Genomic DNA, 10785 nt, shown 5'->3' on the forward strand with positions numbered 1-10785 from the left:
GAGTAAGGGAAAGGGACGCTGCGTGCCAGTCCTTCATCTTACGTTACTGATTAGCTGTTAAACAGATTATACACAGCTGAATGGGTTCAAATGTTGCTGCAGAAAACAGTCGGAGTTCAATGCAATGCGGTTTCCTTCCCTGCCACTTCAGCGGGATGAACACACTTTGTCACCACTAACAGCTCCATAATGAAACATGTAGCTGTTTAATTTTTACCACTTTAACCACAGTCGTTTAAAAAAATAAAAGCAAAAAATCGAGAGCAACTGGAAATGCAGGTTGAGTTCTTCGTATGAAGCTGTACCAAAATATAGATATCAATACATTTTATACAGACTATGAACAAAATTCATATTAAGCTGAATTCCCAATGTTAATTCAAAGGTAATACCTTTGCCAATTCATACACAAAATTACTCATATTTCGATATCAGCAGTCTATTTTCCTCCAATGTATTGAGGAAACAGCTGCACACTAAATAAAAAACGCCACCAAACGCCTTGAAGTACTGAAATATGAAGATAAAGGTGCATTGAACTATTAAATACTTGTTTTTGAAAAACATCCTCTTGAAAATAGCCTCCCCTCAGCCAACAATGACCCAGTTCTCTACATTCACAAGCGAGGCTGGAAGCCTGGAGCAGCAGGCGTTTTTCTTTTAAAAATGAGTAAACGTACACGTTTTACATGTACCAAAGTGTTAAAAAGTGTATAAACTATTTTGTTAAAGTTTGTATGTTAACATGTTAGATTTAGTATAAACATTTACTAAGCTGGATAAGTTTAAAGTAGTTGAATGTGCAGTGCCACAGCAAGCCACGCGGGTCCAAAGGAGCTCTCATTGAGAAGCCACGTGTCCGTTTCCAAAGCCTCTCCAACTTAACCACCTCCTTTGTACGACTAACCCACATCGGCAGCGTCCCTCCACATAAAGGGATTTGCAATTTCAAGATATTTCAGCTTAAATGTTTTTGACAGTTCCCTCGCTTTTACTTCGGCTTGGTTATTTTAACTGTGCCAAATGGGTCACCTTGGGTTGCTGTCTGCGCGCAAAGGGCTTTTGCGCGCATTCAGTCTGAATTTTTTCCAACTTTCCTTGACGGGGAAACCAGCTGCTGGTCGTGAAAAGACGGCTTATTAATTGTCCTTTGTCATGCAGAATTGCTTGATTTCTAAAGAAACGTACAAAGGCTCTTTTTCAGGATTCAAGTATTTTGTTTCGTGCGTATTTTCAAACCATCGAATCAGCTGCAGCGCCGCGCCGTCTACCAGACTCTCAGGTACTGACTGCCTGCTCCCTTTGTCCCCTTTTAATGCTGTTGTAAATCGTGCAGACTGATTTGTTACAAGCTGTTCTTTTAATCTGATAGATAAGAGACATGTCAAAGAAAAGCCGTAAATAAAAAATTAGCCAGAATAAAGACAAGGGCGAGTCTGCTAGATGGGCGCCTGTTGACTCAAGCGGCTCTCCAGCGTCAGGGGAGCCCTCTCCTCAGCTCCGTCAAGGTTACGTCCACAATTCCCTTTTCTTCTTTTTAAAAAGACACCGTAGTCCTTTTTGCTTCAATGAATTGATCGGCACAAAATTAAGAATAAATAAATTGAGCATTTGGAGCACCGAGCGTATAAGCTCCCCCAGGGCGCATACCCCCGGGCTATTGAATGGATAAAGGGCGCTTTGCAGAGGACGTTGTGAGCAAAATGGGGCTCTATGGTGCAATTAACAAAATAGTCTAATCCCATATCTTAACAAATGCAAATATTTGAGTTTTGTTAAAATGGTTAAGTGAACAATTAAATGAAAGTTTACAAGTGAAAATTCACATCCAAAAAGGCACACTGATGCAGATAATGTGCTGTACGCCATTTAAGAGTTTTTACTCCCTTTATAAAAGTATAGAGATACGTTCCCAGTAAAGCAAATATATATTAAAGCCTATTCAACATAGTAAATATAATTTTGAGAACCAAAGCTTCAGTCAGAGAGCAGCTGTAGCGGTGCGTAAAATAGGCGAACAAAACTGGAACAACTCCTGGTTTGGTCTTTATGGAGATGTTTTGGTGATCAGATGACATATTTTTTTTAACTTGAAATAATAACAAATACATATTTACTCTTTTTAGACCTATTTTGCCAGAATAGCCAACAGCAGTATTTTGCCTTCAAGACTGAATTTATGTTTGAGGATGCTGCGTATTATTTTACTTGGCACATTATTTCATTTTGTGGATTTAGTGATTTGCCATTGAAATAACATTATATACTACCAACGATTATGTTTTTGTTTTATTTAAACATGATGTTGGTTGAGCCGAAGAGGCTTATATTAACTCTTAATATAACACACCTGGAGCTCATAAAACCGACAATAAACTGGACCACACTGGTGCGTAAGAACAATAAGAATAATGTGGGTCATGGACACCAAACTGTCTTTTCCTCATTCATTTTCATGTTAGATCTATATCTTAAGATATGCAAACTCCTGATGCACTATTATACACCCACGGTGATTATTAACTCAGTCACACGAGAGGGATCATTTCAGCTGGGACTAAACTTGAAAGAAGCTCCAAAGGGCCAGGCAGTGATATTTGCGTTGAGTGTCCCCCAGGGAAAGCATATAAAAGGACCCCATAACAACGTCTTTATCACCTCTTAGTGATAAAGATTATTGAGCATTTGATTTACTCCTTCAGGGTGGAGTTCAGCTCATGTTGCCTAATGAGCTTCTTCTAGATACACAAGTACACTTTGCTTGTCCGTAGTGCAAGCTGGGAATACTTTTGTCCTCCCCAATTTATGTTTGGCTCGCTGAGAAGACATTTTGAACATTGTCAATCACCGTCTTAGTCGTCTTCTCGTACACCAAACACCCCTCACGCACATTAGCTGTACTTTCATGTAAGATGGAATGAAAATATATATTTAAAATGGCAAAGAAAATGGGTCTTGCGTCTAAATGAATGCACTGCACATGTTGCCACAGCGCAGCCAGGACGAGATTAAATGTGTGTAGATGTAATTCATGTTACCATTTTGAACAAAGACTATCACACAGTATTTTATATTGATTGTCTTCTCACAGCGTCTTTTTTAGTATAAGTTAATGGCCAAACTGCTGATATCAACCAGAGCTTACGTGCGCCACTGTGCGCACTCAGTGGTGCGCAAAGACCAAAATATTTAACTCACACCACAACATCGTCTTCCGCTCAGAAATATTTTTATTTAAGTATCAACATTTTTAAATAAATAAATATTTTTCAATTACACTGAAGATATAATTTCAGAGTCATTTCAGCAATGTGACATTGAGGGAATTTATCTCCAACTTTCCATATTTGAAGTCACAGTTCCATCCACAGAATGAATCTAACCAGTAGTCACCATGTATACAAAATACTGTCTGCCCCAAAATACTAATAAACAATGTTGCTGTTGTTTTTTGGGGGTTTGTTTTTACAAATATGCCTCCCATACTCATCGGATTGGCAACAACAAAAGGACCGTTTTCAGAAAAAAACTACATACAAAACGTACAACATGTATACAGCTATACAATAATTCAGGGCAAACCCCTGATTAAATATTCTCTTTCTATGTACAGACGACTGAACACAAGTCGTTTTTTTTTGGCTGTATTCAAAATCAAGAGGACCAAAATGTTTTAGAGGGGAGTAAGCGGGAGAGTTCAGGGGGAGACGGAGAGGTCCACGTCTTCCTTTTCGGACGAGGAGGGAGATATGGGAATGTCATCCTCCTCTTCCTCCGAGCATCTCGCGGTTGACAGGGACGAGCATTTGCAGTTGTGTGATCCAGTCCTTTGGCCGCTGCTCTTGCCCTCTTTTTTGTGCTTCACTCTGCGGTTCTGGAACCAGATTTTCACCTGTTTCTCGGACAAGTTCAGGTATGTTGCGATCTCGATGCGCCTCAGTCTGGAGAGGTACATGTTGGAGGTGAACTCTCGTTCCAGCTCCAAAAGTTGTGTGCTTGTGAAGGCCGTGCGCATGCGCTTACTGCTTTGAAGTTTGCTGTTGCTGTTTTCTGTGAAAAAATAAAGAGAGATAGATCGTCAGCCACGGCGATATTATGACAACAGGTGAAATGTGGCTTTGCCCACGCAATGAAACGTTACATGAGCCCTTTACTCACCGATGGAGATGCAGTGGAACTGTCGCGGGTCTGGGACTGAGTACGCAGCTTGGTATATCCCCGGTCCGTGGCTGAGGTTGGATGAAGCGTGTTGCCTCGACAGAGCCGAGTGGCAGTACTGTGAGCTGAAGGGAGAAAAGGACGCCTTCAGAAGCGGTAGAGTCGGTGGAGACGGGTGGAGCTGGGTCGTGGTCATGCACAGCGGACAGAAGCACAGCAGCCCGGCTTTCCTGGAGTGGCAGGAGCCCGGCAGCCCGTGAGGGTGGTGCGGCGAGTGCACGGCGTACGGGAATAACGGCGGGTGGTTCTCGTTCCCCTTATCGTTGGCCTCCCGTAAAATCAAGGAATCCACGAGAAAAGACCTCGGCATGTTTGCAAACTTGTTGCTCTGCAGCGTGGTTGAAAAGTTGAAGCCGGCGAGCGGTCGTGTCAGCGTGCTCTCCTCAGGACGGTGGACAGCGAAGTGGTGCTGAAGGCGCAGCGCCGCTCCTTAAATAGCCGCCGTGGACTCGGTTCGGCCATGTGACGGTTACGCCGTAAGCGGCCAAGAGCTCTCAATAGGGTTTTGTGCCTTTCTCTCGGCATTCCCACTGCACGCTTCCCCATTATTTCACTTGTTAACTAAATGAACTGCATAATGTAGTCTATTCTTGTCAGCCCCACCCACGCCGCAAGAGGCGGCACTGCCCATTCTCCCTTTTATCATCACTCTCATTTTATCATAGAGCACAGCTTAAATGTGCGAGAGAAAACGTCCCTGTCACATTTGGAAAGCCGGTATATGTATTCAACTTTTGTCTTAGACATTGAGCAGCCTATTAGGTATGTATGTAGTTTTAATTATGTCTGTATAACCAGGGTGAGAAGGGGAAACTTTCAGAAATATTTACAACTGCTAATGTAGCCTACTACATTTAGCTTATTAACAGTAATGACAGAATAATGTCCCATCGTTTCTTTAAGATTAATAAAGGATCTCTTGAGATTATGAGAATGCATTTATCATCAGCTGTATCTACTTTTCGCCACGTTGTTTTTCTGAATAAACGCCAACCATTCTTGCATTCATTTTTGTAAGTTTTAGTAGTTAATTATTTATGTGACAGATCTTCTGCACTTGTGTGGCTACTTGACTGAGTGTTGAGCGCAAACATAAACGCAACAGCTGAATGTAAAGTTTATGCATATCCATTTTAAGGTTAATGTGTCATTTCTGGGCACAAAAAAGGGACAAGTCATTGCCTGAAGGCAGTGCTGTTAAAGAGCAGTGATTAATTCCTTTGCTCGGGCCCCTGCCGAGTCGGGGGAAAGAATATGTAAAAATAACCAGGTTTTCACTCTGCGGCCCTTATTGAATGTCATTGTGGAGGGGTTTCAATGAGAGAGAAAGAGAGTCGAATTAAAGTGTGTGACAGCGGCGGATAGACGCAACAAAGGCGACTCTGTCATAGAGGAGACCAATGCGCGGCGCGTGAAGCCCCCGCCTCGCGCACTGATTGAATTAAGTAATAGGAAAACATTTTCTTTCACTTTAAGGCTCTCTGAACAAGACCTTCAAAGGGACGGGACCCGTAATGTGTGAGTAAATAGTGGAATGTGCTTTCTCTTGCTCCGAGTAAACAGTTTGTTGATATCTTAAATTAAAGATTAATGTGAGATCATAAACAGAGCGAGTTAGCCGCAATGCCCCGCGACGTCATGTTTGATGGAGGGGGCAATGATAATGTCAAATACATTTAAGTTATTGCATCGCTACGTCCTAGAGTTGAACCTGCGTTCTGCTTCATTATTCGTTCTCTCTGAGTAGAAGAGGTTCGCCTATTTAATTATTTTTGATATTGTCGTCTATTAGGTTTATATGTTGCCTGATTTAGGCATATTTCCCATAAATTGTCACGTCCAGCGTATTATCTCTTCAGCTCCAAAACATGCCCACATGAGGGTGTGATGCTATCTGTTCTCTCCTCATTAAAGAGGCCTAATGCGCTCAGCTTCACACCGCCAATCTTCCATAAAGGCTGGACCTGTAATTAGGCTGCGCCATTAAAGTAGGTAGACATTAGGAGCAGTTAAACCCTTTAATGACACAAAATATCTGTCCGAATGACTGTTGTATCTGCGAGAGCCATTTCCATTTTTCTATTAGTCTGTCCTTTCATTTCCTGCCAGGAATCAGCCATTAACTAGTCTGTCAATCTTGTTGCACTCTATGAAACCTGTAAATACAAATCTATCGCTTTTATTCCGATTCTTAATGAGGTAATAAGTTAATGACATGTTTTCATCATACGTTAAAAGCACCATTATTCGCATGAAGAGTGTGCCAGATGATGTGCTCAAGCACAAAATTAAATAGACAAAATGTGTATTTTGTTTCAGCCCTGGGCTAAACACTGCAGATTTAAAAAGTATCGTGTCTCAAATTCAGCTTTTTGCAGCGGCAGATAGGCTGCATGTGGTGGCAGCTTGATGTAGTGCTTAACATAAAGATGTTATCAAAGGCCCTAATTTTCAAATTATGTACAGCAGTCACCCCGTGGATAGGAATAGAGGTTTCATGGGTCGTCACGCAGGGAGGCTCATCCTAATTTGCAAACCCAACTGGAGACTGACAAATAGTTTTGACCTCCCTCTGGAGGCGCGGGCCAGAAGTGCAAAGAATCTCATTCTCCATAATCACTTGTTATTGAGATAAATAATCGAGGGGAAATAGCCCACTCGCATTATTTCAACTCTATTACATTTTTTTTTGCTCTCATCCCAAGCTAAAATATAAAAAATATATATACATTTATAGCCACTTCTGATAAGATTGATGCTTCATCACATCCATATCTGTGTTTTCCCCCACAAACCGGTGAGCTCCATGTGTTCAGTAACTAGCATACAGCTGTGGGTTGGTAAAGCTTCTTAACGTTTATGTTTGATAGAGGGAAAGCAATGCCCCTGAAATAGTAAATTATTTATAAGATATTAAGTTGGAACAATTGCCATCACTCAAGTTCATCCCTGATGATAACACTGACCAGTGCCTGCTGTGCCGTTGGAGAAGCACATTTTCAGGGGCTTTTATGCAATTATACCCAAAGATCTCGTGCCTGATGACATAAAGAGAGCAGTCTGTTTATGGAGATGTAGTCAATATCTCCTTTTCTTTTTGGTATGAATAATTCATAGTTTAAGACACTATCCCCCCTCACTTAATATGTACACACACTTAAACACCCACACATCTCTAATACAAATGATGGTTTTAGCTGACAGTGTAACAGGATTTAAGGTCCCAGTGGGGTTTGGCCCAGCCGTGGATGGGCGCTGTGACTGTCGACGTGACACAGAGGGCCGGCTGCCCCTCCTAATCTCCGCCTGAGGCAACATCACAGACTGTGGATCCTGCTGCACCTCTATGGACGCACAAAGGCCTGATTATCATTCATATGCTCACCAGAAACACCAGTCCAATAGATAACAGATGACACATAAGTACCAGCTGAATGGTACAATATGTTGAGGCTGCTGGAGTCTATAGGGACTAATGAATCCTTAAGAGAGAGGGAGACCGACAAAGAGATGCAGTCATTTGAGGTGTCATGATGTGTCAGATATAAGGCTCTACAGGTGAACATGGACTTGAGTGAAACTGAGGAAACTAACTGCTTAACATTTTGTTATTTGCAGTTGTAAGGAATAAATAACCAACTATCTTAACTGTATTTATAATGCTGAACAGTGTTTGACCATATTTAGAAAGTCGAGCTGTTTCAGTGATTATTTTAGGATGATGATATTCAAAATAATAAATGAAAAAGTATTGCTTTACTCAGCATTGCCTCACAATTAAACACATCAAATCACATTTTTACTTTAACTTAAGTAAGGAGAAACATCCAGCAATTCAACATTAGACTTTAAATTGTTTTCAGATGCTTAGTTTTTATTTTTTCTAGTTATTTTAAGTATTTTGCACGAAAATGTGTTTTTTATTTGCTCAAAAATGTTTGCTGTGAGAAACCTTTCTTTCACATTTCCCTTCTTCAGTACTAAATTGTTAAACTTAACAAGAAGCAGCCCAAATGTTAGCCTGAAGAGGGATTTGTAGTGTACTGTGTTGGCTGACATCAGAATCAGAACCGTTTATTGCCAAGTATACGGTACAAATACAAGGAATTTGACTTGGTGAATGGTGCATAACAATAAACAATAAACACTGTGCAATAATTAAGACATTTAAAAATAGAAACATATTCAAATTTACAATACAATATGGTAGACAGACAAACAGATAACAGTAAAACAAGTATATTGTAAAAGACATCTGGTTGATCCTTCACTTTACTTTGACAAACATCTTTTGAAAGCACAAAGCGTCACAATTCTAGCTCGATGAACTTTTATACAATCCCAATTTCGCTGCCACAAAAGTCACATATTTTGTAGGAGTGCATACAGGACAGAACAATACAATTAGGTGAGTAAAGCCTAAAATACTGCACTTGTGCCCCTGTAACTATGGTTGACTTACTATGAGATAGATTCTGAGTAAATAATAAAATAATAAAATGCTACAGCATAATATGAAGAACATTTTTTTTACTTCTGACAACACAACTAAGACGCTGAGCCTCCCCTGGTTCCTCAACAAGTGTCGATCAAATTCAAAGATATAGAGAAAGCAAAACGTCGATAAATCTTATTGATTATAATAAAACTTTCACACAGCTCTCTGTCCCTTCCTTCATATTTTCCTTTCTATGTTTATTTATGTTCTTTCTGATGATTTGAAATTTCTACTTACAAGCTGCAAAGAGAGCACCATTAATAAGACAAAGCCACCCAATAACAGCGTCTATCAGTGACCTGAGCAGTATCACTATCATCTTTACACATTTGATATTAAAAGTCCATATCTTAAAATACTACAAGATACAAGACTAGATTGTGTCACAAACACTAGGCCTCTTTGCCGCCTCAGTTCTTTGTGTTTATATATCACTTGTAGGCTTCAGCACATTTCATATGTTAAGTTACAAATATACAAACTGATACACCACTGAAAAGCAAGAGGCAACGCTGCACACAGTCACATCTCCACATGTGTGAATATGACAAATGACGCACCATACCTCATGCTGACAAAAGTCTGAGCTGCGGTTCATTGAGGAGCTTCGTAAAAATCTCCTAGCAACCCTCCGTCATGGAGGTCCATTAGAGAGTTACTATAATCAAAGTCAAACAATGTAGGAGGATCATAGTCGTGTTTACGAAAAGTCACACCTGCAATCAGCAGCATTGGGAAAGTCACCTTTAACAAAATGGAAAGACAAAGATCAAACTAATTATTTGTCTGCATTAAAAATGTCTAAATACGACTAGACGTGTGTTATCTATTTGGTTGAGTTGTGTGAATTATCCCAAATTATTTTAATCAAGGTATCATGTCATTTGGTCTCCGTCAATGTAGTCACATCCCTTTGCACAAACGTCAGCATTGTAGTCGTCTGCCAGAAGCTGTAATAAATAGACTTTTTATCCGATTTTAAGCCACGTTTTTTCGATAAATTTTTTATATCTTTGTCTTTTTTATCTGTATATTTTAACCTGATGAAAGATTTTAATCATCGAACATCAGATTGGATCTTAATTTATCAGAGAAACAAGCTGAGCAAAGGTTAGCAGCAGCTCGGCCCGCAGCCCCTCCTGTTAATAACGAACAGCATCAGAGAAGCACTGATTTTTAACTTCAGAGTTTTTACTGGCTTTAATCACTTTTATTTTGGAGAGAAGGAGACTTCTGCGAATAGTGAATCCTGCAATCAAATCAAATTAAACTTTGAAATTTAAAAACAACCGCTGTTGACCAAAGTGCTTAACAGGCACAAAATACAAATGAATACAAAGAAAACAACAACAACATGAACAGAGGAAAAACAATAAACATATGTGTGCACATATTAGTATTCAAATCTGCAAAATTGCTGCACAACAGAAGATGAAGTCAAGCTCAAATGAATCAAAGGCCAAGGAGACATGACGGCAATCGTGGCAATGACTCCCATGATCTCATGCTACTTCACAACATCACAAAGCTTCATCTTTTGTTATTTTTTTGATGATGAGACCCCTACCGGCAGACAATTACATACTGTGCCTTTTAAAGTTAGTGTTTCAAATGAAAATAATTTCGAAAAACGAAAAACAGTTGCTTAATTTATGCCTCAGCCTGATGTGTTTGAGTCCAGGTCGAGTGCTGTTGCTCGGTGCGTCCTCAGAGCGATGGCTGCCTCTACACGGCTGGCCACACTGACTGAATGACTGAACATAGTTAATGAATAACTAATACACACAATTAAACAGCTATCTGACAAAGAGCTACATTGTTGATGGAGGACCAATCAGTGATGTTGAACATGACTACTCTCAGATGGTTTTCAAGATAGTGCCAAGCTTGTTTGGTGCTGGTTGTTACCACAAACCCTCTGAGTTTAGTTTGGTAGTTTTAGCAGGCTTCTTTTTTTGTTCACCATTCTTTGTTGTCCAGGAAGCAAATGTAGCAAAGTACTAAATGTTGGGAGCTACCATACAGATATTATGCAGTTCAGAGTTTTCTGGTCTGTGCTCTCACTGCAA

The 10785-nt window shown here is 40.1% G+C and overlaps 1 protein-coding gene across 1 annotated transcript; it reads right to left on the reverse strand.

The window, feature by feature from the left end:
• Positions 1 to 3220: 3220 nt before the first annotated feature.
• Positions 3221 to 4607, reverse strand: gsx1 (GS homeobox 1). Its single transcript, XM_031869279.1, has 2 exons — positions 4159 to 4607; positions 3221 to 4050 (listed from the first exon to the last, which is right to left on the reverse strand). The coding sequence occupies exons 1-2, from the start codon at positions 4526 to 4528 to the stop codon at positions 3698 to 3700; spliced, it is 723 nt and encodes a 240-aa protein (XP_031725139.1). The 5' UTR covers positions 4529 to 4607; the 3' UTR covers positions 3221 to 3697.
• Positions 4608 to 10785: the final 6178 nt, after the last annotated feature.

The sequence above is a fragment of the Anarrhichthys ocellatus genome, unplaced genomic scaffold (assembly GCF_004355925.1).
Source record: "Anarrhichthys ocellatus isolate YVR2014 unplaced genomic scaffold, GSC_Weel_1.0 scaffold46, whole genome shotgun sequence".
Lineage (NCBI taxonomy): Eukaryota > Metazoa > Chordata > Actinopteri > Perciformes > Anarhichadidae > Anarrhichthys > Anarrhichthys ocellatus.